This window comes from Seriola lalandi, unplaced genomic scaffold (genome assembly GCF_002814215.2).
Source record: "Seriola lalandi dorsalis isolate HSWRI2012SDOR001 ecotype SW California unplaced genomic scaffold, Sedor1 jcf7180002054537, whole genome shotgun sequence".
Classification (NCBI taxonomy): Eukaryota; Metazoa; Chordata; class Actinopteri; order Carangiformes; family Carangidae; genus Seriola; species Seriola lalandi.
In genome coordinates, this window is record NW_019525090.1 from 324,634 (window position 1) to 352,235 (window position 27,602).

Consider the following 27,602-nt stretch of genomic DNA (forward strand, 5'->3'; position numbering starts at 1 on the left):
CATCAAGCTTCAGGTCAGATACTGTATGTTAACTAAGCTACTGTTAGTTTTGTCAGATGCGTCAGTTCTCTACAGATACGCCTGGCAGTTAGTGGGTGTAAATGTTTAACCGCAAAAGAACTAGTTTGTGTGGTGTAACCCGTTTCAATTTGGTCATGCATGAAACTACATTTAATAAACACTTTACCTCAGAACTAGGCTCAGTTTGAACTTCTGAAGAGCGGCTTCAACTGACTCCAGGGTTTGACAGGAGGAAGAATACTTTAACATGTATTCACAGTGTAACTGGATGTTTATGTTTGTTTAATGAAGTCTAATGATGAGACTGGAATGCCAAGAACGCAACCAGTAGCAGACCTGGAGATTTAATATAATAATATTGTAATAACAAATACATTACTAATTAATTTTTTTTAATGTTTATGTATAAAAATAGTAATCCAGAGTAAGGAGAATAAAACGCATGTGGGGCAATACATGAGGTAAAAAAAAACACTTTGCCACAAAGCTTCAGAACAATATATAAAAGCTATGCCCTAAGGATACAATAAGAAAATTATAACAAAAATATCACACAAGGCCGAGCAGCCAGGAAACCCTACTGGCCTATACAACTTACAACTGTAACGTTCCCGCCACCGGCCTTTGACGTGCATGTCATGCCCTGTCATTGTTTCCTGTCTTTCTGTCTGCTATCAAATAATTTATGATATGTCATAATGTATAGTAAATAAACCAGAGCAAATTGACAAAATGGTATCATTCAGGGTTGTCATGACAGAGCACTATCATGTAAGAAACATGCAGATACTCGTCAGTCAGGCAGTTCTTCAAAGATGGCTTCACGCTGAGACTTAAAAACAAAGGCAGTGCCAGCAGACCTCATAGTAAATAGAAATTGCTCCAGCGCTCAGGCAACAGTACAGCAAAGATAACCTCTTGATTTCAGCCTGGACTCTGATACTGGGAAGAATCATGAACATGATGACTGAAATAGCCTGAGGATCTCAAGGTTTGTTTTACTGTTCAGTCTGAGTTCAGCCTTGTTAGGACATCCATATTAAGTTACTCACCGTGGGCTGCCAAATCCTCCCTGTGAAGTTTATGAACTTGAAGGTATAAAAGTTCTGTTTTGTGCATTTAAATGGGCTGGCTAAAGCAACCCCATGCAGCTGCCATCTCATGATGAAATACTTCACTGTCAGAGATTGTGAAAATTAGCCTCACGTTATTCTTGATTCGGAGAAACATCTGCATGAAATGCTTCATTTGTGGATACGTTAATTTGAGGTGATTCAAGGACAAAAAAAAAGAAATAAAATCAGGAGGGAGGCAGAAATGTCAAGTTAATGATGAACATTCTGCTCTGGAGCTAAATCGATTATAAATAATCCATGGTACACCTACGTATATGTTGCATTCTTACACCCTCTGACTTTGTAATAACTTGCGTGCCCAGTCTCAGGTTTCTCTCGAAATTGAGTCTTGGGAATTCACATATTTCATTAGAACTCATCAAGAGTCATACATTCATGTGCTTGCTGTATCTCAAACCTTGAAATCTGCTTTTCTTCAGTTCCTTGTTTAGTGTCTATATTTTGTCTCTCTGAGTCAGAAGTGGAACCTGAATGATGGATGTGAGCACTGAGAGAGAGTGAAAGAGCCACTGGTCCTCACAGAGTGCAATGCCTCAAACCTCTGAGGCCCAGTGGTGAACATGAAGCAGTTCTATAGAAACGACGATTGAAAACAAGGTCACTTAATATTTTGCAGCATAGTAGTAAAGAAAAAGTTTGGTGTTAAACAGAGTTTAAACCTTGATGGTTATTGAGGCCTAAAGTGTTCACTATTAAATAAATAAAGATATCATGAAAGAAATAATTATATGACTTTGACTTCTGACGACCAAAATCGAATCAGTTCATCGTTGAGTCTAAGTGAACGTTTGTGCAAAATTTGACGACGTTCCCTCAAAGCAGTGTTGAGATATTGCATTCACAAGGCCCAAACCATGTTTTTGTGAGGTCTCTGTGACCTTGACCTTTGACCTTTGACCACCAAAATCTAATCAGTTCATCCTGGACTCACAGTGAGTCCCGGTGAACATTTGTACCAAATTTGAAGAAATTCCCTCAAGGGGTTACTGAGATATCATGTCCACGAGCGCGGGACAGACGTGAACGCTGAGATGTATTTATTCATACAATCAATTCTTTCATAGTATTTCACATTGAAGACTTTTATTTCCATAGATTTAAAACCTGTGATTTCTTTTTGAAACGCTCGGTAGCTCACCTGGTAGAGTGCATACCATTTAGGCTCAGTCCTTATGAAGGCAATTATCAGTTTATTCCCCCATGACCAGGACTTTTGACCACAGAACACAAACTAAAAGACTTGTTTAAAAGTATTTACTTACTTAAAAAAAAAAGAAGCACACAACAGGGGAAAACCCTGGCAGCATTTGGTCAAGGCGCCGACCATGAACCACGACGTTCCTATTTTAATCTGGCCGTTGACCGTTATGGGATGTCATTCCCCATCACTCTCTTCTCATTTCCTGTCATCTCTTGAATGTAATCTCACTAATAAATACACAAAATTCCACAAAAATACAAAAAGACGCACTGACAATATGCATCTGATAGTAATCACATGATCCAGCGACGTGACGCACCCTCTTGTCTGTCAAATCTCAAACATGTTCTTCTGTGGCGCTTTGACCTCAGTAAGGATCAGTGACTGATATTAAGTTGTGATAACAACTAAAATGCGCCACATCAATTCTCCCTCCATTCATTATTTTGTTTGGATATTTGTGCTTTCATTTAAAAAAATCTAATTAAAGGTCTTCCATGAGTGACCACAGCAATTAGTTGTGGCAGTGGCGCCAGTGCCCGCATGACTCCGGCTGAACCAGGATCAGTGAGGGACAGGCTCCATCACATTGGTTTCCTTTTCCTCTTCCTTTGTTTTCATCCTGTTTCCTTCCTTGTTTTCTTAAATGCTGCCCCCCCCACCCCCCCTCCCCAATGGAAGTCTAAACAAAATACAATACTGTGAATGTAAACAAGCGCACAAATAACATGTACTACACAACCTTGGCCCTTGCTAAAAACTGACCCAGTTTTTTGAGGATCACAGGACAAGGATATGGTGTATGATTTTGGTGCTTGGCCAATACGGATTGACTGGAATGATGTGAATGTGGTTTGTGACCCTGCTGCAGAACAAAACATGAGGAATTTCTTGATTTTGCGTCAAAACTAAAGTGATCATGCTGATCAGAAATGAACAAGATCATAATAGAGGTAGATTCTTTACCCATCTGCTGTGGCGAAACTGACAACCTGAATAGTTAACTTGGAAACATCTGTGTCACACTTGTAGCTGTATGGCCATTTTTGTGTTTACCTTAATTTCAGACCAACAGATTTACATCAGATCTTAAATCCTGAGCTCATGTGCTGTCCCGACCTGATATCAAAATGTATTCTTGAATACAATATTGTGCCATGAAAGCGTGTACGTTTTTTAGCAACAATGTCCAATGAACTGATTGATAAGCAAACCTTCAAGTGGCATGGGGAAATATGACGCATCTGATGATGATGATAATTGTCCTGATGGCCAAATAGTCTGTGGCACATAACATGTAATTACAATGCTCTGTGTATGACTTCAGACAAGGACCTGTACTGCATGTTATCCCACATGTGAGTCTGCATTAGTGCATATAAACACAACACGCCGTCATAAGATTGCACCTAGATATTCTAAATGTTTTTCTTTGAACATACAGCTGATGATGCAGCATCCATCAACCTGCACAGCTGGTAAACTTACCTAATGCCTGCATTAACATTAATGAGGTTTTACATGCTTTTTTTTTTATGCAGCTCTTGTTTCTGGCGTTGTGTTACTGCCATCACCCTTTTCCACCATTTCAAACCCATCCATCCCCACCCACCTCATGCTATTAGACATATATAATGGAAGTCTAGATTAATGGTTAATTTCCAGGAAACCCCTGTGTTCTGTCATAAAGTGCTTTCCATTAATTAGTGACTCTGTTTCTCTGAAAGGAGGGGCAGAAGAGAAGAGTGATTAATGAGCTAACTAGTGCAGCCAGCCGCACTTCTAGCCCCAGTGGTGAGCGTGAGAGTCGGACTCACAAAGAGAGAGAAAGAAAATAAATATGTGCCCCTTGAAAAAAAAAAGTGCATGGAAATTCATTGAAAGGGGAGCTGAGTGCAGTTTCAAAGGGATGGTATAGCATTAGAGCTGAACTGTGAGTGAGAGGGCAGAGCGAGGCTTGATTATGCTCTCTCTGGAGCCAGAAGTCCAGCAGACAGGGGATGGGTGTGTGCTGAACTGAGAGCTGTTAACAAGGAGAGCAGTTCATGTGGCTTCTTGACTCATTTTGCTCCCTTCATCCTAGATGAAGGTTAAGATGACTGCAGCAAGAATTGACACTAAGGAACGTGCATACTGAATATTTTGGGATGACGCTGAATATATACATGTCCCAAACTGAACTTTTTGTACATGTATTATACAAATGTGATAACTAAACTGTAAGGACTTTGGACAATGTTCACGTCTTTAAAGAAACTGTTTGACATTTTGGGAAATGTCCTTTTTTGTGCTTATTTGAGTTACATGACAAGATTGATACCACTCTCATATCTTTATGCTAAGCTAAGCAGCCAGCAGTTGGTTAGCGTAGCTTAGGTTAGTTTAGTTTAAAGACTGGAAACAGTTAGCCTGGCTCTGTTCAATAATTAATTCAGTTTGGAGGAATTTTTTGTTACCTTGGACAGAGCCAGGCTACCCCCTGTTTTCAGACTTTATGCTAAGCTAAGCTAAATAACCTGCTGCTAGCTGTAAGATTGATGAATGATACCACTCTCATTTCTGTTAAATATAAATCTACTGCCAGCAAACAGTTACCTTAGTTTAACCTACTTTAGCTACCTGACTTGCAGTACTTGCTTTTGCTTTATCTTTCTTTATATTTTTTCTCCTATGTTTATTGTTATGCACCAAAACGCCAAAGCAAATTGCTCGAATGTGTAAACCTACTTGGCAATAAACTTGATTCTGATTCTGACCAGACCGGAAACTGTCCAGTGGTAGAACTCCCTAATTATTTTGCTTGTTTATAATAGGCCTATACAGTAGAGTAGAGCCATGCCACTTGTTTCCCCCTGTTTCTTGTGCTAAGCTAAGCGAACCAACTGCTGGCTGTATAGTTTCATATTCAACAACTACATATTGGAGCGTTACCGATCTTCTGACCTAACTCTCAGCAAAAAAGATAATACGTGCATTTTCCAAAATGTTGAACCATTCCTTTAAGTGCGGATCAGCTCAAAGCAGATAAATATTTTAGCTGGCTAATGTTACTAACCCTTGGCAATGTTTCTGTGCAGAGATTCCTATGGATCTCAGATTAAGAAAACAGCCTGGCGTGAGTCCAGAGGTCTGGCTAGACATTATCTCCAGCACCACTGCATGTTTTCATAAGGGGGCCTCCCAGTCTCTCCAGTGCTGGCCTATAAGTGGCTGGGAGTGGGCAACAGGAGTGTTTGTGTGTGCATGAATGTTTATGTACGCATGTGTGTGTGTGTGAGTGCAGAGTAAACTGTCGCTTTGGTGGGGCAACAGACTGTCTGCCATGGCTCTGGTCTAGAGGAGAGCCATTAGGGGAGCAATGAAGCCGATGACATGTTGTTCCTGTGACAGGCCGCCTGGCCCCAGACTCCTCTCTGCTGCTGCTGCTGCTGCTGGAGCTGTGGGAGCCCGCTGGTCTGCCGCTGGACAGACACAGAGACACAGGGACGGCGTTTATTTTGGGAGGTGGTTTGGTGCCGGACACCCTGTCTACTCTCCCACCAACCTTGATACACCACCACCCTCCTCTTCCCACTCTCAAAACACACACACACACACACACACACACACACACACACACACAAACACACACACACACACACACACACACACTCTCAAAACACACACACACACATACACACAAACACACAAGCACACGCACACACACACACACACACACACAAACACACACACACACACACACACACACACACACCTTATCAACAACACACAGAATTGGAACACTTTCATTTGGCAACAGCAGCAACTGATTCAGTCCGAACAGACTGGCACAGATTCAGTTAAAGGATCATTTCACACAAAATACAAAAACAACACAACGACAACAACGACAACAAAACAAAAAAAACATGCAGCTGTGACATATCAGTCTTCATGATTTCTGCCACTTCACAATACAATGAAATAATCCAGAAATAATGTCCCAGTTAAAAACTCAGACTATGGCTGCTTTTTTATTAAGTGCCCAGTAGCCAGTTTCTCTGAAGTCAACCAGTCGGTTTGTCCTCTTTGAATTTTAGTTATGCAACTCAACAGTTCCCTGACTATTGATTCAAGATTCAGGTAGATTAAGAAATCTCGACTGTTAATGTCCCCAACAAAATTGCAGTTTCATATTCAATCCGGTGCCGATCCATACTGTCACACGGTGAGGTTAAGTTGGGGTTTTGTCCTGTCTCCATGTCTTGTCATTTCCTGTTTTATTTTGAAAAGTAACTCTCCTCTAGTTTCAGGTCACTTGCCCCTCCTCATGTGTCACCTGTCTGAGTGTCTTCCCTGATTCCTGATTGTGTCCACCTGTTTCCCATTGCCCTCATGTGTCTTATAGTCTGCGTCTCCCTTTGTCTTGTGCCAGAGTGTCTCGTTCCAGTCGTGCACCCCAGCTTACTATCACAGTCCATGCCTTGCCTTGTCTTTGCCTTATACTTCGTCTTTAACCTCCTTGTGAGTGATTTTTTGTTTGTAATTTCATAGAATAGAGTTTTCTGTTTGTCAAGTTTAGAGTAGTTTTTGTAGCCTCCTTGTGGAGTGATTTTCTGTTGGTTTATTCCTTTTTTGTTTCAGCAGTTTTGTCCCTCCAGTTGGAGTGGGTTTTGTTTATTAGATTCTTCCCGAATAGCATCATTTTTCATAGTTGGTTTTATTTGTCACTCCCTCTCGAGGTAGGAGTATTTAAATAAAGACTGCCTTATTGACACTCTGCATCTGAGTCCTCATTCTAGTCCAGGCCTGACACATACGGAGAAATGAAAGGATTACTTATACAGTATCAAAATATAAAATAACAACTGACTATGCAGTAGCCTACACAATCACAGTTAACAGAAAAGACACTGAATAAAAACAAGGAAATACCCAGGTATAAAATTTATCACAAATATCAAACTGCTGTCAAAGACTGTGATAAAGAATATAGCAATAAGGATGTTTATTGCTATTGTTCTCTGTACATTAGCCTTTACATACAAAGTCATTTTATTACACCTAATTCTTGTATTGCCCTGTCTGGGAATAATATATATTGGTCCACTCATTATGTACACAGTAGTTAAATTGCACACTGTAGGAACTCTATTTGTTCATGAATACATACCGGATATGCCAGAGGAGTGGGATGTGATAGGGAGGGAGTATTACTCAGATTAATGCCATCCTGTCTGACTCACATTCATTAGCACTTGGTGGGACTTTGGGTTGGGCTTTTTGATTTCATTGTTGCTGTTATTTTTAAATAGTGTTACAGTTTAATTTACATAACAGACATGCTTCTGTGTCTAACCACCGGACAATACGACAAAAAGCAGATCCCAGAGTAGCTGAGTACATTTACTGTACTTCAGTGCACTTCAGTGTCTTGATTTAGAGCCACTTTATACTTCTACTCCACTACGTTTACTCCATTACATTTACATGTACCTGAGAGCTACAGTTACTACAGATTAAGATTTTACATACAAAACAGATGACAAGCTCATAAACGACATTATTAAAGATTTAACCAGTAGCTCCAAACCTCTTTGGCTTGATACCGTACAGTCTGTGCTTGTGACCCTTTAGAAGAAAAGCTGTTCTGTCTCCTTTTTGCATATTTCAGAAGTCTCTGTTAGCACTTCAACCAAAGAGAAATTTCCCCTCCAATCTTTTCAAATGGTTTTATTACCTACACCAAGGAGGTGTGTTCTCACCTGTGTCTGTTAATTTGTCAGCAGCATTACACAAAAAGCACGGAACCCATTTGCACCGAACTTGATGGAGGGATGGGGCATGGGTCGGGGAAATTCACGTTAAGTTTTGGGGCAGAACTTGATCATTTACTATGAATTATACTAAAGTACTTTGAGCTCTTCATATCTATCTTGTGTTAGTTAAGAGGGGCCTGACTCCTAGGTTAGTTAAAACTAGCTCCATCTTGTACAGCTACAACAGTAAAGTGCTGCTTATACATGAATGCATCAGGATTAACAATCCTATGTAATATACTGTACAGTACAATGATATAGGAGCCATTTTTCTGCACTTTTACTGTGATTCTTTAAATACATTTTGTTGATAATACTTCTGTACTTATGGAATGCAGTACTTGTATAGTATTTTAACAGTCTAGTATTGGTACTTTTACTGAAATTAAAAAATCTGAACACCTCTTCCACTATACTGACCTTGACAGCATGATGTGTAATTGAGTGTTGACCGTGAAGAATGTTTGTTGCACCCATTTTGATTTATGTGTTTGACTCAGCTGAGGTAATAACCCACTTCTGACTTTCTTTTCATTTTGTATTAATAAGGTTTGATGATGATGATCAATGAGCTATACAGAAAACAATAATATACAGAAAACAACACCAGAGCCTGACACTGGCTGACTTTGGCTGATGTTGGATGATTAATGCTCCTGAATTCTCACAAGTCTGTGATCTATTTGAAAATATATGGTTATATATTGTTTTAAAGACCAATAAATCCAGTTTCCCAGGGCTGTGAATCCCAGTGGATTTTTTGTGGCCAATGAAACATTGAACTCTGGACGAAGGTCTTCCAAAACACCTCTCTCTCCCCACTCTGCATCGCTGCATCTGATTGAGTTACACAGGGGAACGCATTTTGAACAGGTGCCCAGTGAACCCCTCTACAGCCACACACACACACACACACACACACACGCACACACACTGCACTCCTCTTCTTCCTCGACTCTCTCCTTCTGTCATTGTAACTTGACTCCTACTTCTTCAGCCAACCCTGTCGTCCCTCACATACTCCAGTAGAGTTTGGGCACACTGGTTCTGGACCAGCATACATAACTGGGCATGCCACTGACACCCAGGATTAACTCTTCTGATATGAGGTGTGAACGGTCATCCACCAGGAGCACTGCGCTAATCCTATGACTGTAACATCCACTTGAACCAATGCTTGTGGAGTTGTTAAAATGCCGGTCTCAAGCAGCGGTGTAGGTGGTCACGTTGGCACAGAGACAAGATGCCACTGGGGGATACCCTAACCCCCAGCTTACCCCCTGTTTACCCCCCACTAATCTACCCCCTGTGCTCTTTGCTGCTAATGTTCAATTGGTCCCTTCACTCAAGTGTGTGTACACTTACTCTTTTGACAAGTGAAAGGCAGTTTTAACAGACATCTGTAAATGGTAAATGGCTGCATTTAAGTAGTGCTTCTCTGGGGTTCAGTGTCTTGCCTGAGGACACTTTGACATGTGGACAAAAGGAGCTGGGGATTGAACAGACAACCCTGTGACCGACCTGCTGTACCTACTGAGCCACAGCCTATGTATGGCAATACAGTTCATTCAGCAATGCATGGCACTAGTGTACCTGACAAAAAAACCTTTGTGTTATCACACACTTTGCCTATGAGTCTAATACCACAATACTTTATATTATGTATAGTATTATATACTGTTTTTATTAATACACCTTTTGTGACAAAGTCTTGCACAATTATTTAAAGTCAAAGTAAAGATGTATTTGCAGTGAAATGCGTTTAAGAAATGAAAATTAGTATAATAGTATAAGGTACAGTATAAAAACAAAACCTTGTTATTGCGCTAATGTTGCACAATTCTAAACTCTCAGTGTGTTCATGTGAAAGCTGCAAAGATGCCAGTAACTCCAAGCATCATGCAGTGGGGTAAAGAAACACAAATTTTCCTTCATATTGTGAAGTAATATCATCCTTCAGTTGTAATTATACTGAAAACTTTACACCAAGATCTAATAGAAAAGCAATAATAATTATAATAGTTATTATAATGAGTTTTTAATGAATGTATGAATGTATTTCCATTTAAGGGGAAAATATCTGTATATATGTGTATGTATTTTTTATTTTTATTTTACTACTGTAGTTAATCTGAAAGTCAGCATTTTATATATCAAAATGCTATAGGTTAAACTATTCAGCCTTCTTGATAATTAGTACTTTATATACACACAGAGTAGTAGTAGTAGTAGTATATATATATATAGTATATATATATGTAGTAGTAGCAGTAGTATATATATATATATACTACTACTACTACTCTGTGGCCTGGAGAAATGTCCCGCCCACAGCACCATCTGATTGGTTAAACAAGGCTGTGTACACAGACGGTGACAGAGAGGATTGCGCAGGTTGACGAGGGGAGTTGTGTCTCGAAGGTAAGACAGCAAACATCATTGAAGGTGTAACAAACATCTCAATCCTCTAAACTGAAGTTACAACAACACCACACTCTGATGAACAAGTTCATCTGTTGGTTCAAGACACACTGAGCGAGAGAGAAGGAGAGAAGCTAGCGCTAGCTGCTAAGCTAAAGTAACTAGCATCTGAATAGCATGTAAACAACTGCTGAATTAGAGAAAGTCGCTAAAAGGAGCAGAGAGCTCTGGGTGCTGGAGCAGAACTAGTGTAAGTTTAAATGTACAGTAGGTAGTTAGACACTGTGATGAAGAAAACAGCAACATTAACTGTGTTCAGACAGAGCAGCATGAAACTCTACCTGTAACAGAAACTCCAGCGACTGGAGATGAGACACTACACTGACGTCAGCGCGTCAATGCCACTAACTACTTTCGCTGAAAAGACATTTTACTACAGCAGACGTAAAATCACTGTGTAAAAATTTTCTCGGATAAAACTGTAAAGTCAATTAAAATGTCTCTGAGTAAACGTGTTAAGTTACATTTAATTGGGAAAGGTAACACATTTTGTATGGTGATAATAATATATGAAAAAAGCTATTAAAGAGCATCTTTAGGCTGCCAGGTGAATCAGTACACAGGTGAGAGCAGCACTGAAATCACCCAATTAATTCCAATCAGGCACTTTGCAGCCAGTGCATACAACTGACAATTACTAATATACACTCAGTTGGCAATTACCTAGAAACATCAACATCAACAGTCCTGCAATAAATCCTCCTTTATGAAGATTTTACTGTTCCGTTTTTATTAAAAATGTTTTAGACAGATGTTGATTCAACTGTATGATCTCTTTGAGGCATTATTTTGTATACTTTTGCATAGGTGAGGTTTTAAAATGAAAAGTGTGATTAAATATACACTATTACATATATATTTAACGTTACCATAGTCTACCTATTCTAATGTTAACTTGTAAGTTACTATAACACATGATAATATTCTGTTTTAGTCTTTGATCTGATACTGTATAGTTTTATTTAAATATAAATACATTTCTGAATGTAAATTCAGATTCATATCTTATATGTTAATAAACCATTTGGTTGACAGCATCAAAAAGTCATCTTTGTGTTGGAGGGGTTGTTGCGTCCCTACCAATTTTGAGATCAAACCTATACGCCCTTGTATATATATATATATTGCACATTATAAGCCATGAAAGTATTTATGCTATTTATGTATTTATCGTCTATCTATTCACGCGTGATCAATGTGATTTTCACTGTGATCACCACGCAGCGGAACATTTCCAGCCTGAGCAGAGCAGAGCAGGATGTTGCGTCTTTAAGAGTTAAGAAACTCGAAACCGTGTTTGCGCAACAATCAGTACTCCCAGCCGCCAAAGTGTCTAGACTGGCACATGATGGCGGGAATCAACCAATGGCTCCAGAGCTTTCCTCTGGGGCCCCGAGAGAGAGAGAGAGAGAGAGTGAGAGCGAGAGATAGGGAGAGAGAGAGAGAGACAGAGAGAGAGAGAGAGAGAGAGAGAGAGACAGAGACAGAGAGAGGTGGGGGTGGGAGGTGTCAAGCCAGACTAAATAGCATGGGATGCTGAATTATGTGGGCTTCAAAATAAAAGTCTTGCATTTATGTTTGCATGTAACTTTTTAATTAATTGGATCTATGATGTGTCTTCTTATAATAATAACGCTTTCTGGAAGGAACCTTTTGAACTTTGAATTTGAGATTGATATGCAGCCTTATTATATACAGCTATAACTCCTTTCAAAGTAACATCACCTGTGTGTTTTGCACATAAAAATACCGTTAAGGTTTTTATTTTGAAAATCAATCGAGTCTGTTTTGTTCTGTCTGGCTTGACTATAGTGTGTGCGCGTGTGTGTGTGTGTGTGCGTGTGTGTGTGCGCGCGCGCGCGTGTACTTGTGTGCCTGTGTGTGTTTGTGTGTGCGTCTGTAGACGACTTGCAGGGTAGTGTAGAGTGGAGTAATTCCAGCTCTCTTTAAAACAACCTCACAGCACGGAATCCGTCCTGGAGTTTGGCACCGGAGTCCCCGATCATCTCTGCTTTATCCCGGGACTCTGCAGTGGGATTGTTGCCTCCACCGCAGCGACAGAAATCACCGGGATTTGAGTGTTGCGAGGATTTATTTCGGGGTGAAAGAAGGATTTTACAGATCGAGGGGTTCACACAGCTCAAGGAGAAACTCTGGAAACGTTTTGGAGTTATGTTTCTGATACTGTTTTTGTTAATGTAAGCTGATACGGTTCCTGAGTGGTCTGACTATGGTTTGTGGATCATGTGCGGGATCTCCAGAGTGCTGGGGAGTTGACGGCTTCGTAAAAGGGCTGGCAAGAGTTGTGGCTTAATTGAGTTGGCGACAGCAGGTCACTGAGCAGTGACTGTGTGTAGCCTTCTCCTTCTTCAGACGTTTAGTGATGTTAAACGCAATGCATGACTGAATATTACTTTCTAATGCTGCGGGAGAGCCAGAAAACGGTGACCACCGGCTGCGCATGTTGTGCGCACCGTGCACAAACCCCCGGTCTTGCGCGACGAGTGTAAATCGATGTGGCATCTTCCGAGACCCGGACGGGACCGACAGGGCACATCCAAAACTGTCTAGGCTGTCGTATGTTCAAGTCGAAACGCTCAGGTCTTGTACGGCGACTCTGGAGAAGCCGTCTGGTCACCGAGAGCGACGGGCGGGATGGAAGCAGAAGAGGTGAGGGAGGACGGAACGGTCCGTGTGGCAGACACTCAGGAAAGCTCCACAGACATGAGCAGCGGTCGGTGACACACACTGACCCGGCTCCGGGACTCACGGGGGAGCCTGGAGACCTGACAGAGAGCGCGGAGAGGGAGGAAGAGGAGCAGCCTGAAGATGACCGGGGTGCCATGTGCGTCCCGGACCACAGGGGCTCTCGATCGGGACAGGAGGGCGACAGTCGGACGGTGACGTGTTGTTTGTTTGGGGAATGGGATCTGAGACCTCGGAGCCCTTATTGGGCCCCGAGAAAAGACGGGGGGAGCCCTTGTCAGTGCGCACCGAGGCATGCGGGGCTGGAGGATGAACTCGCGAGCACTGCTCATGGTTTTTTGAAAAGACTCAAGGAGAGATCTCTGGACGCCTTGGCCAAGGCTGTAGAGGCCAAAGGGGGGCTACCAAGCGAGTGCGTCATGGTGCCAAGCACTGAGCTGCGGCTCGGTGCCCATCACATCTCTCCACAGTATCTCCTGTGTAAGCTGTATCGCTGGAGCGACCTGCCGCTCTCAGCCCGGCTCAAAGCGCTGTGCCACTGCCAGAGCTTCGGCGCAGTGGACAGCGCAAAGGTGTGCTGCAACCCCTATCACTACAGCCGTTTATGTGGGCCAGGTAAGGACACCGACATTGGAGGGGCAGGGCCCTGAATGAACCTGAGGTCTGTCAACTTTAAATTGATCAAACGAGTAACAGGGGATACCAGTAAATAAGTCATTCTGCTAACAAATTAAGCATCACTTGAAACCATCAAACTTTTAATGGGGGGCACTGGGACTCCCTCAAGAACCTCAGGTGAAGGTCAGGTGAAAGCCCTGGCAGAGGCAGAACTTAATCTCATGAAAGTGAAGTGCATCTTATTTGTATTAGACTTTATGCATAATATAAAGCTTTGTGGTCCATATACATATAAAGTCTATAAAAGTCAGCATGAAAGTACTGAGAATTTCCAATAAATCAGAGTTGTTTGCCTGAGGCCTGTAGCTGAAGAAGAATGTTGTTATTGTTGATTGAAGTGTCAAACTGTCAGCCACGAGGGAGGGAAAAAAAAGCCCCATTTAAGTTGTTTCTTTTTCGTCAATTATTCATATCTTCAACGATGAAGTCATCGAACATTTGCAGGCGTTTTAACTGATAACATTTACTGTGTATTAAAGCTTAAAAATGCAGCACTGAACCTCCTGTGAATAAATGTCACCGATACTCTTCTCATGTTTTATTGCCTGCAGTACAGTTTTATAATCTTTTCATAACTCAGCTTTTACTATAGTCAACCATTACTTTGATTTCCTCTCGACATTCCAAACACATTACACACCTATTTAAATTTGCGCAAAAACTTTGCTGCTTCCCGCATCATCCAATTGAAGGTCGCTCTCAAGTTGCACTTAGGCTCTTTTTTCTCTGACAAGGAGGTCCTCCTCTTGTTATTTAGGTGAAGGAGTGCCGATAATATACAGTTTGCGTAGTGCTGGCGCCAGACTGACTCGCTGGGTATCTGACAGACTGAGGACTCCGGCAATTACTGGCTCTGTTCTTAAAGGGGCCGCAGCCACAAACCCATGTCCACTTTGGACTGAAAGGGACTATCCCAGCAGCAGCAGCAGCAACAGTAGCAGCATTGCTTAGCTTTCAGTGCTGCTTGCTTACACACAGAAGTCATCTGGTGAGGGGATAAACAGAGGATAAAGCTGAACACGTTTACAATCAAATACAGTTCTCTTTTGAAAGAAACATGCCATGTCTGTGATGAACTGCTTATAACCTAGAGGCTGAATTTGAGTTATGAGGGTGAATTATACATTATAGAAGTTCAAATGAAAGGCTTAATATCTTTACAGCTATGCAGTCATGTTTCTCAGTACAAATTGTGCCTAAGGTATGAGGAAAGACAGACTGTTGATATCTAACACCTCATGAAAAGCAACTACTGTGCTTATAGTCGTGTGGAAAGGAGATTTTAGCTGAAAGTCAAACATCTCTGTCAGATTCAGGCACGTGGTCTCTATATTAGTATTAGAAACAGGCAGGTTTAATGGTCTGTCTGATGAGGAAATAGTCTGTTTTATAATTTAAGTTAGGAGGAACATTTTATGATTCATTACATGATGATTTAATGGCCACAGGTTTTAGTACATGTCAACGAGTTCTTGATGGGGGATGATAACAAACCTGGGCATGGGATGGGCATGTTTTTGTAGCAGATTTTATTTTGGGACTGAAGACAAAGTTGTTGTAATGTTATACGTATGAAGTTTTATTCTTGCTAGCATTTTCACCACTGCAGTTGCAGCTTACTTTTGTCGTCTTATAATTCCCTGTGGGCTGGGAGCTTGTATGGACGACCTAGCTCACTGACTATGCAACTGTAAAATCTGCAGCAGGTAGCACCATTGTGTAAGCCTACAAGTTTTTTGTTAATTTCATCCAGCAACTAATACTATGTGAGGCGTTGATTCATTCAGTTGATAGTTAAGTATTAAGACCATACAGCCTTTAACTTAACCTTCATTTTTTGTTGTATTTCCAGAATCACCTCCTCCCCCGTACTCTCTCTCCCGCTCAGATGAACACAAGCCACTGGGTGAGTTTGGAAAAAAGGCGACCACATTACAAACCAATAAATGACACAGAGGGTGGTGTCACCATTGTATTTTTAGACTGGAAACACAGATTATCTGTGAAAAGCTGCTTGTGCTGAAAGTGACACAGAGTTAGTCGCGCTTTATCTGTGCTCATCCTCCCTTCTGATGAGCATGAAATCTAGAGTTTATAAGAGAGAGGCTCTGTTTGGGCAAACAGGCAGTCGACTCCTCAGTCTCAGGGACTGTATCAGGCGCTGCAACCGATGTTCTTTCTCATTATTGATTCATCTGACAAAGATGATTTTAATTCATCGATTAATGTCTCATTCTATAAGATGGCGTAAAATGAAGTAGTATCCAAGGTGAGGTCTTCAAATAAAGATTTACAAATCTATTCCCACCAACAGTCCAAAACCCCAAAGTATTTATAGTCATGTAAAAACAGCAAATCTTCACATTTAAGAAGCTGTAACCAAAGGATGTGAATTTTTTTTGCTCACTCTTCTGTATGTTTGTGTTTTTTCTACATTTACTAGACTCAACTCTGTCTTACACTGAAACTGTGCCCCCCCTCTTCTCCAGTCCGCCTCACATTATGCCAAGAGACTACACAGGTGAGTAACTTGCATCATGAGCACATGAACAGTGTGACCGGGCAGATGTTAGTTGCAGAGGGATACGATGATGAAAGTTGTTTCGCATTCCTGAAGAAGTAACGTTTCCCACATATAAGTTTTGGAATCACAAATGGAAAAACTTTTTTGTGAGTGTGTGTGTGTGTGTGTGTGTGTGTGTATGTGTGTGTGCACTTACAGACGTGCACACTCATGCAGGCAAACACACAGCATGCATCCTCTCTGAATGTTTGTATAAAAGGGTGAATTACATTTACTGGTGTTATTATGTTGTGCTTTCCTTCCTATTTTCAAAGGCTGTTAAGATAACCAAAAACTCCACCGCATAAAGCTTCTATTGTCAGAGAGGCTTGGAGGGCTCGGTGGGGGTCTGGGGTCTCTCACTATCTAGATGGCACAGCAGTGTAGCCTTTCTGTCTCTCTTTCCCCGTCTCTCTCTCTCTCTCTGTCTCTCTCTCTTTCTCTCTCTCTCTCCCCACGCTTTCTCCGCTGCAAAATATTTCACTGGGATGAAGCTGCAATAAGATCCCTGTGCATACTCCCAATCCCCTTTGCCTCTCAAACCACCCATCCCCCTCTTTCCCTCTTTCTTCCCTCAAATCCCTCCATTCCTCTCGGCAATTGAGCAGTGGAAAGAGCCTGGCATTTTGGGGGCGGGGGAGCCGAGCGGCTCTGATGAGGCGGAGGTGTAGAGTTTTGTGTGCGTGTGTATATGTGGACAGGGTGAGGAGGGGGTGGGGGGCTGAGGGCTGCATTTGGACAGGAAACAGCCCCCTCTAGATGATGAAACTGGAGCTTTATTTGTTTACGTGCTGGGGTCGGGTGGAGAGGTCCTTGTAGCGTTAGAAGAAACCCACAAACCCACTCGATCAAGCCTCCCAGGGCTCACTTGTGGACGGTGTTGAAAGGTGAATGGGCACCTATGAAGCCTGTGTAGTGTAGTCACGACATCACAGACCTGTCAGAGTCCTCTGAGGGAGAGAGACTGGGGTAATCCCGATGAGACTTTCGTGGGTTTATTTGTCTTTTGTGTCCAGGAATTACCTTTAGACTTTTTGTTATAATCAATGTTTAAAGTTGAAGTCGTTTATTGAGATGTTATATGTTTCAGGCAGGGCTGTCGGGAGCATTAAAGAAATAACTGTGGTCTCAAGGTTTCCCAATGCACACCTCAACTCTTTCAGAAGATTTTCCATGTTTTACTTATTTAATGGACTGTTCTGTTATAATTTCTGGGTATTTTACTTCCCAACACGAACATCTTAATGCTGTTTCAAAGCCTTCTTCACGCTGTTAGGAATATAATTCTCGGGGATAAACGCTGAAACCTCTGTTTGCCTTTAATTCTTTTAGCCTACAAATGTTCTAATTCAATACATTAAGTCTTAAAATCAGCCCATCAAATACCCACAATTTGTACGTTTTTAATTGTAAAATGTTAACTCCCACCACGGTACAAAAACCCACAGACTTACAAACTCACAAAAAAATGAAAAATGCAGACAACAGGATTTCCATGTCTACTATAACTAACTATATAACCCAGTTTAGCGGATCTCGTTTCGACCAGAGACACTAACAAAATTATTTCATTAAAAAATCATCCAAGTTTTAGGTTGTGAGCTGTCACCAAGCTGAGGAGCAAGAGAGGATACCTCCTATTGTTTTCCTGGTTAAATGAGTGGAAATTAGATCAGTTTTCTCACAAGATGTGGTGTGTGTAGTGTTTGGGTGAGTGAGTGTGTGTGTGTGTGTGTGTGTGTGTGTGTGTGTGTGTGTGTGTGTGTGTGTGTGGTCTCGTCTCTGATCTCCCCACCCACCCACCCGCACCGCAACACTGGAGCTGAGAACTGGAGCTCAGGCCAAGAGCGTGAGCAGGAACGAGACTTGGCTGAACAGAGGTAGCCAAGAAATCTGCAAGTAGCTTTTGTTGTTAACTTTGACAGGTTATAAAACTCCTGTTTTAAGCTACAGCTGGTAGAATAACAGGAAATAGGCTGAACCAGAAGCTTATTCCAACATGTATCAAAGAATTGACTGTAGCTTAAAAACCCCTTGATGCTGGTTAGATCTTTCAAGAGTGTAAATGAATCCTTTTTGTGCAGGTGATCCTCTGGCGTAACATCTAAAGCCTGTGATGTTGTCTTTAGAACAAATACAAGCATTGAACATATGCTGCGGCACTTTGGCATCTTTTTTTTTTTTATTCTTTTAAAGCCAGTTATATACCCTAGCTGTGAGAAAAAAAAGGCTGCAGCAGGGTGTGGTCCATACATACCTTTGCCCTGGCCTCTTTTATCATTCAATCAGTTAACGTTCCCTTTAAACTGCAGAAAACAGCCCTGCTTTGAAAAGGGAAACGTTTACTGGAAGTTTAGAAGGCTTATATCTACTTGGACCATCCCTCTGTGATTCCAACAAAACATGTCATTCAGTTGCATGTTGTCAGCGAGTGTGTGTGTGTGTGTGTGCGTGCGTGCGTGTGTGTGTGTGTGTGTGTGTGTGTGTGTGTGTGTGTGTGTGTGTGTGTGTGTGTGACAGGGAGACAGGGAGGAATTTCTGTCTGACTCAGTGATAAGATCGTCTCAGAGTACTCACATAGGGGTGCTATCAGGACAAAAAAACACACACACACACACACATAAACACACTCACAATCACGCGATTTGTTGGAAGGGAGGCAAAGTTATGCTTCTTTACTTTATGGATGTATAAAAGTTGTTTGCTGTATGTTGTATTAGACAGAGCTTGTGTTGCCTTTTCTTTACACATTATTTGGACTATCTGCACTATTTTCTTCTGCCCCCTTCCTTCTGTATATTATTACTTTCCTCTGATGGTACACAAATTGCTAAAACTTGAAATGAAATTTGTCAGTATCACATTAACCTCTAATCATTACCAGTATTTGCGACATGTGGCTGTATTGGCATGGTTGGTTGTTTGGTAATGGTCATGAAGTTTGGCACTGACATTGGTAATGGGTCGCATATTTTCCAGCTATTTTCCTGGAAAATGTTTAGCTGTAAATTACTACAATATTTCCAAGAAAATCCTTTGAAATTTGCTGCTAATTATGATGGAAGTTGAGAAAATATTAGTTGCTACAGTTGTTGAGAATCTGCTTGTTATATTCAAGATTTTAAGAAAAAAAACAGGAAATGATGCCGTAGGTAAGTGAGAAATATTTCTTAAACAGGCATCAATATCTACAAGACTTTGCTAGAACGCCTGACAAGAATTATTAATTAGACACAAAATATGCCAGACTGACTCACTTTATTTTACAGATTGGATCCGAGAAGTTGAAATCTTATAGCATGGAAAGTGTTTTATTGTGTTGATCCGAGGCGAACGAGAGAAAGAAGAGAAACAGAAAGAGAGGAGCGAGGGAAAGGTAGATTTAACTTTAAATAGATTTTTATTACAGCTGAGCCTAATGAAAGCTGAGCTAAGTACAGTATGACATGTGGATCTGAGTCTAACAAGCTGAGCCTGATGCCGTCAACAGAATATGCAGAAACGTGAGGTGATGTGTTGTTACGACACACATATATTTACTCATTATTCAAAAGTGGTTTCCTGTATGACTGCATTGTTGTCATCACACCATATAAATGGAAAAGCAACATAAATCAGCAGTTTGTATTGCATGATATATAAATAACCTCCATCAGCAGGTTCAATTACATATAACAGTGGCTTTTTTTAAATGGAAAAATTAGTGGAGCAACCACAACTTGGAACAGATGCAAAAACCCGGAAAATGACGAAATGTAACAATTTGACTTAATGAAATTGTAAACATTTTCCACATAGTTTGACACAGGTGATAAGCTGACTGTTCTCCTCAACCAGCTGGTTATAGCGATCAGTTTTCCGTTCGCAGGCGCTGTCAAATCGGAGTAGCTACAGTATGTTCGCTCTGTTGAGCAATGCCAGTTTTACCGCGCTGTGACTCCAGCTGATTTCATGCTTAGTAATCCCCACAGAAAGATGCTTGAGATCCTGAAAGCCTGTTCTCGACCCGGCACTGGTCACACAGTGCAGGCAAAAACTTTCACGTTTGTGCTGTAGAGGATAATCCTCTTCTCTCATGGTGAACACAGGCGCTTGAACCTAATTATTCTACATCAGAAATTCCAAATCACTCCATTTGTTGTTTTGTGGTCTGTTGTGAGCATTACGTCTTCTTAGCATTGCTAGCATGACTGTAGAGTTTTAGTCTTGTTTTTACATGCCGCAACACTAACAAGTACACATAGCATTATTTTTATTTTAAAGGATTGAGAGTCAAGAAGGACAATGCCAATGGGTTAGTGATGTCCTTGTCAGCTTTTGCCATATTACATCATTGTAATCGTCAAACATTTTTTCACCTTGTTGTCATTAGGCTCTGGCTTTTGAACATGTGGAAACAAGTAAAGCAATAATACTTAGTGGACATTAGTGTGGCCTGGATGCAGTGAAGTAAGACAAGAAGACTGCTCCCTCTCTGCCCCAGTAATCATATTTTGGTGGCTTGTTTGCTTAAGCAGAGCAAGGTATCAGCCAAACATCCTGTCTCAAAGCCCTGTCTGCACTCGCTGCAGCATTAACCCCATGAATTGGCCCTTTGACTGATGGGGCACGGCCCAGGAATGTTGGGAAATTGGGAAGGTGAGGGGGAGTAGGGTCTCGGAGTGAAAGAGGTGGGAGGGGGATAAGGGGGTTTGACTCTGGAGAGTGACATCTGATACATGTTTGAACATATCGTTGTTAATACTTAAGAAACACAGAGCTGAGCCGACATTCTTGGAAGTTTGGAGGACAGTTTTAAGAGTTTGACTGCGCCGTGCTGTTTTAGTGAGTTCAGTCCAGAAAGTGTGAAGCCGTCCGGGTCAGTCCAGGTTGACACGGTTGAAGAAGGCTTTGTAAATCATCTACCGGGACTCTACTGCTCTAAAGAGAAGATTTGACTGGAAGAAGCATGGATATTAAATGAGATGCTTTTTACAGAATCCAAGTCGAATTCACGCAATCGTGTGTCAAAGTCTTGAGATGTAAAAATAGTGCAAAGACAAAAAGTAAACACCCACATTCTACCTCCTTCAGTGAGAATCTGTCTGTCTGTGTCTGGACGGGTCCTCTCAGTGACCTGAACCTCTAGCCTGTTTGCTGGCACGCGTACAACACTTGCTCTTATGCCTGACTGAGACACATTAGACTATGGAATTCAACATCAAGTGCTGGCCCATTAACCATTTGCCATTTCCTCAAATATTTTCCATCAGGGCTCTTTTTCACTACAAGCAGCTGAGGATGTAGCACACAACTCACTCAGAGCTCTTTTATGTCAGTTTGCTCTTTTTTTTTTTTTTTTTTTTTTTTTTTTTTTTTTTTTTTTTTTTTTTTTTCTGAAGTCTTTTAATTGGTTTTGGATTTTTTTTCACATTTTAGGCTGAATGCCAGAATGTTGACAGCTATCACAAGCCCGTCTCCGACAAATTACGTTTGTATGCAATTCATTTGCAACAACAAAAGCACTTTGAAGGGAATGTAATGCCAACTGGATCGTTTTCTATGAAAATAATGAGGAAATGTTGCAAGATCCTGACTGTATCAGTGAAATGTTCACTAGTAACATATTTCATTCAATGCAATATCTTCTTTGTGTCCACATCAATATATTTACAAGAAAAACAGCAAAACACATGATGACTCAAAGTGCTCCATATAGTATTATCACCTCTCTCTTATTTTTTAATTCACTTAATCATGAGTAAAAGTGGGACAGAAAGCTCCCTACATTCACATTGCATCTTAAAGAACAAGCCACTAACAGTATATATTATGCAACACAGTTTCTTGTGTAAACAGATACGACTTAAGTTTTTGTTAAAACATGCTGTATTAATTTCTGAAATCAAAAAACCCGGTAATGAATTCCATGCCACCATTACATCATAATAGACCGTTTAGTCGTGTGAGTGTTAATTCACTGGCAGGACATGGTTAAGGCTTAAAGAAAGACTGTTTTCCGGTTTAAGATCACAAAACACAACATGATAATCAACATTTAACCCAAACCATGACTTATCTTTAACGTGCAGAGAAGTGAGGAGAAAGATACGAGGAATGTTGAGGGTAGAGCTGAAGGCTTCAATTAGCAAATTGACAAGAAGTGCAGCATGTTTATCTCTTAGTGTTCAAGTTGAAGTTCAACAAGGCTGATATGACTAAATTTCAGCTGATCCCACAGCCTGTCAGCCTTCTTTTGCACACAAAGAAACACAAACAACTTCATGTCTCTCACTTTGTTTTTCGTGAATCATAAGACTTATCGGGCAGGATCTCCTGGATTTATCTTTTAGCATTTCGTTTTGATCTTGGTTCTTCATTATTCAGGCTTGTTAGATGCTGCACTGTTCTGTGTATCTGTGTGAAATGCTGTGTGTGCACTGTGATGCAGCCAGATACCAACGTGTTTACAGACTTGCAGGTGCAGAAGCATGTTTCAGACATTTACACCTTGAAGTAAAGTGAACCAGCAGGCCTTGACCTTTCCAAGTTCATGTACTGTATGTAGGAGGTGGAACTCACCAGTAGCAATGCTAATTATGAAGCAAACATTGTCTTTTATTGTTGTAGATAACAATAATGTTTTTATTAGCTTTTTCTCATCTCTATCCTTGTATTATTTCAGCCAACTTTTGCTGCTCTTTTTCTCAGTGTTAATTTACTTCCGCTCTTATGGATGATGATGATATCCACATTTTAGCCTCTACTGTTAGTTGTACTCACTCTTTTTGCTCTTTTTCTTTCCTTTCTAACTCTTTCTTTTCTAACTCCCTCTCTTTTTCAGTCCATGTTGTCAGGCCATCACAATTTAAAATAAGGTTTAAATTACAGGACTGGCTGTGGCTTTCCGTTGTTCCCTCAGAGTTTTTGCCAACTCGCAATTTGGCTTTTAATGGAATCCTGCCATGCTGCTGAACCTAAAGATTCTTTGCAGATGTCGACAGGCTCTGACTCTATGAAACGTAGGAAACTGTCGCCTGTGCTGTGGGCTCTGATCGCAACGCTGAATTAAGACTGCAGTTTATTTCAGGGAAGTGAGATTTTTTCGGGGGAGTTTTCTGGAGATGTAGCTGCTTGTTCTTAGTCAGAACAATCGTGGGAGTGGGAGATAAGCATTTACCCATGATACTGGAAACTGCATTGACAGGCATACACATACAGTATTTAAGCTTCAGTGTGTGAGTTTGATAAGAAAGACTATATGAGGCCATATATGTATATGTATACACACAGACACACTCCTTTTCCTCACACAGAGCTTTCCATTAATCATTGTGCAGGTCTTTCCCGAAAACTGCCGACTCGTATGTGCATTGTGCATTACAGTCATGTTTGATACTTTTCAATAAAGGTATAATCTTTTAGTGTAATCACTTGTTCAGTGCTACTTCCTTTAGTAGCTTTTAGTAACATAAGTTCTCTGTTAACTCCCATGTTAGCATTACCAAATGCTCAGGCTGAGCACTATGACGATAGATGCAAGAGTGATTATCTTGGTTCTTAGTTGTCTGCATTTATATCACTTGATTTAAATCAAATGATGATATATTGGTTGCCATGGCTAAAACGCAGCTCATGGTTTCTGCTTGCCCCTGGGTGGCTCTGGACTGCAGACACAGACTTGCTTCTATTTATTTTATTTTTATTATTTGTAAGGGGCAAGTACAGTAGATCACTAAGGGTTGCAGAAGCAGTGTCCAATGTACTGTTCATGTGTTTATAGCCAGAGCTAATTTCCCTTCATGGGCACTGAGCAAGCGACAATTAAGATGAACTGTTGCTATTCATGCGACAATGTTCCACACATGTGCTCTAGAAAAATAGATGGTGACTTTTGTATAGTTGTTGCATTTGGCTTCACCAGTCGGTATTTCTTAACTGAATCGAACGTGTTGTATGAAAGGGGTTGTTATTAACGACAAACCTGCAGGTCAATGGGCTCTACAGTTCCTCTCAGCTCTATGGCATCTTTCAGCTCATTGTTTACACCTTTATACTTCTTGTAGTGTTGTTTTCAGCCGGGCCAGGTAGCTGTTTAAAAAAAAAAAAAAAAAAAAAAAAAAAAAGATAAACTGACAGAAATAAAATGTTACCGACTAGCAGGTAAACATGGTGGAACATTTAGCAGTTTAGGAGCCAGATATTTCCTACGGGAGCTGCTGGAGACAAAAACAGGGGTTAAAGAAAGTGAATATTGCACTAAAATACACGTTTGCCATATCAACTCGATAAGCTGTCAGTATGTCAGGCTGTGTTGCTGTGCTCCCGCATTAAAACAGATTTAGTACATGGAAAATGTGGTAAATTGTAAATGTGCTCATTCACAATGTGTTTGCACTTATACACATTTTACTTACTCACCCCAGACTGTGAGAGTTATGTATCGTGATTGTGCATTGTATTGAGTCCACAGTCTTGTATTTCTATATCAGCGCGTCTACACTTGAGTTTCACGTTCAGATAATTCTCCCAAATTAAGTTTTCGAAAGGAATTTCGCAATTTCATTGTTCACTGTGGAAGAAATGGATCTTTTCCAACAATGAATAATTTGTGTAATTATGTTGTGAGGAGTGAAGGCCACATAGTCGGACCATGTGAGGCTCAATGAGAGAGACTTGTCAACTTGACCCCTGTGACTGGCTGAGCGGGGGGAGGAAGTGTCGAGGAAAAGGGCCTGTCCAGGAATGTGTTGGGAGGGGAGAGTCGTCAACTACCGAGCTCTGCCTCTCTGTGTCTGTGTCTGTTCAGATTCAAATCATCGTTCTTTAAGTCATCTGTGCAAAATTGAGGGCCAGTTATTCATAAAGATACAATAATCCATATTTCTTCATGGCGCTCACACCTGGTTTATCTGTCGCAGTGTCACGATACCTGTTTGTGTCTCTAGTGCCTCTGTAGGTACAAACACTGTGCTGTCATCTGTGCACCTCTTGAAAATATGTAACCACATGTATATGGTCTACATGTATACAGACACGACACTGTGACTGAACTAATGTTCGCTTCATCAGTCTATAGATTAGCTCATCCTTATCTAGCAAAGCGATTTGTAGTGCAAAATTCGACTATGATGTGATTGGTTTCAATACTCTCTGTCAAGAATGAAGTATGAATGAACATCAGGCATAGAGGCAAAGCAGCAATCGATATAATAATCTGTTGCAATCGTGAGATAGAAAGCAAGAGCTCATGCACAAATTATAAATCAGCTCATGCTGTAGCTGGTGGTACACCTTAATGTCCTGTAAAAGTATAATTTAGGCTCCAGTCCCAACCTCCCTCTGCGTAGTCGGTTAAGTTGCACTAAAAACATTTGCAAATGTTGCACTGAAACTAAACGTGCTGCAGCCGGTCAGGCTGCTCGCTCCGATTCACTCAGATTCACTTTCAGATCGTTTCTGTAGAAATCAAAGGTGCAGGTTCACCAACTGAAAACACACATTAACTTTTATCTGCTCATTAACCTAACATAGCCTTCTGCTGAGGTAGCTAGCTGCCAAATAGGAATAATGACATAGGCAATCTTGGCAGTGCACTGTCATTTTTCAAATTTAAGGAACATTTTCCAGTGTTACTCTGTGCGGAGCAGCTTGAGTTATTCTTGCATTTACTTTCTAGAAATATAGAAATTGAATTCGCGACCAAATTTACAATCAACAATGGCAGAGTTGTTGTGCAAGGAAAAGAAAGAGGCTGCGTCAATTAGAGTTTGTCGAACCTGAACAACAGCTAAACACCAGAAATGTTAATGCACCTTTGAGCACATTCTACTTTAGACTGATACTACTACAGGATTTACTACAATTTTATTCATTCTGAGTTTAGTGAAATGTACCTAAGAATAATATGTCACAAAGGTTATTTGCTTGTATCCATCTTAACCACTCGATCATGAGAACACCCTCTATTTACTGATTTTATGTAGAAAACGTGTAAAAAACTGTGAAATCTGTCATTGCAAGTGTTCATTTTCTCAAATGTCAACAGTGATACGAATCATTCAGTATTTAAAATATATTTCATATTACCTGAAGCCATCTTCATTATAAGTATCACAAGCACAAGAGTTTGAAGTCTGTATTCACGAAAGTGAAGTGAAAACATTGAAATCACCTATATTTGAATTTTTTCACGTCCACGATGACAACATGAATTTGGTATCTTGGTGGCTGATATAAGACATGACAGCAGAGTTGTCCAGGATGGAATGATGTATGCAAAACCTGAGACATTCCTTGGCTCGGGTTGTCTGGCACTTTGAAGTCGCAGCAGAAATGCAGGAAGCTGGTTACTTTCTCTCTTCCTCTTGGAGGAGCTTTTGAAACTGCCTCCGAGCACGTATTCCTAGGAATTTTACAAGGACTCACAGTAACTTTCCTGTAGCTCGGTTGCCCTGCAGGTTCAAGGAATTCGGCGGTTTTGTATGAAATAATGGATCTGTGGTAGAGATTTGTGTTGTTAAACAAGAAGCAGAGAAAGATGTGGAGTTGCACAACTGCAGTGGGCTACATCACAAGATCCACTTTACAATGGAAAAAGAGGATGAAGGAAGGAGTGTGTGTGTAAGAATGTGTGTGTGTGTGTGTGTGTGTGTGTGTGTGTGTGCGTGTACACGTACGTGTTTGTGAGCGAAAGCCCTGTTGTGTTTGACTGTAAAGGCCGTGTCTGGCGATAACGCAGCCCTCTGATGGTAGAGATAGTCGAGACGCCAGCTTAAATGTGGCTTGCTGGATTGAAGTTGCCCTGTAATGATAGTTGTCTCAAACAACACTGAACCTACCACTTGTCGCCAGGGAGGGGTGTTTTCTTTTATTCCCTCATTTTACTTTATTTCTTAGTTTTTCAGAGCTTGGGGAGGAAATTTGAGGAAGTTGAGTCAAAACAAAGCATCTTAGAGGCGACCGACAATGGTCAGTAGCTGAATTCTACTCTCCCTTCACGTCCCTCTGCCCCCCCCACACACACACATACACACACT

General features: G+C 41.0%; 1 protein-coding gene across 1 annotated transcript in view; it reads left to right on the forward strand.

The window, feature by feature from the left end:
• Positions 1-12,554: 12,554 nt before the first annotated feature.
• Positions 12,555-27,602, forward strand: part of LOC111661116 (SMAD family member 6-like) — a 20,141-nt gene continuing 5,093 nt past the window's right edge. The window contains exons 1-3 of the mRNA XM_087176146.1: positions 12,555-13,958; positions 15,874-15,927; positions 16,465-16,542. Of these exons, the coding sequence (XP_087032272.1) occupies positions 13,217-13,958; positions 15,874-15,927; positions 16,465-16,542 (874 nt within the window). The 5' untranslated portion in view covers positions 12,555-13,216. The remainder of the gene's footprint in view (positions 13,959-15,873; positions 15,928-16,464; positions 16,543-27,602) is intronic.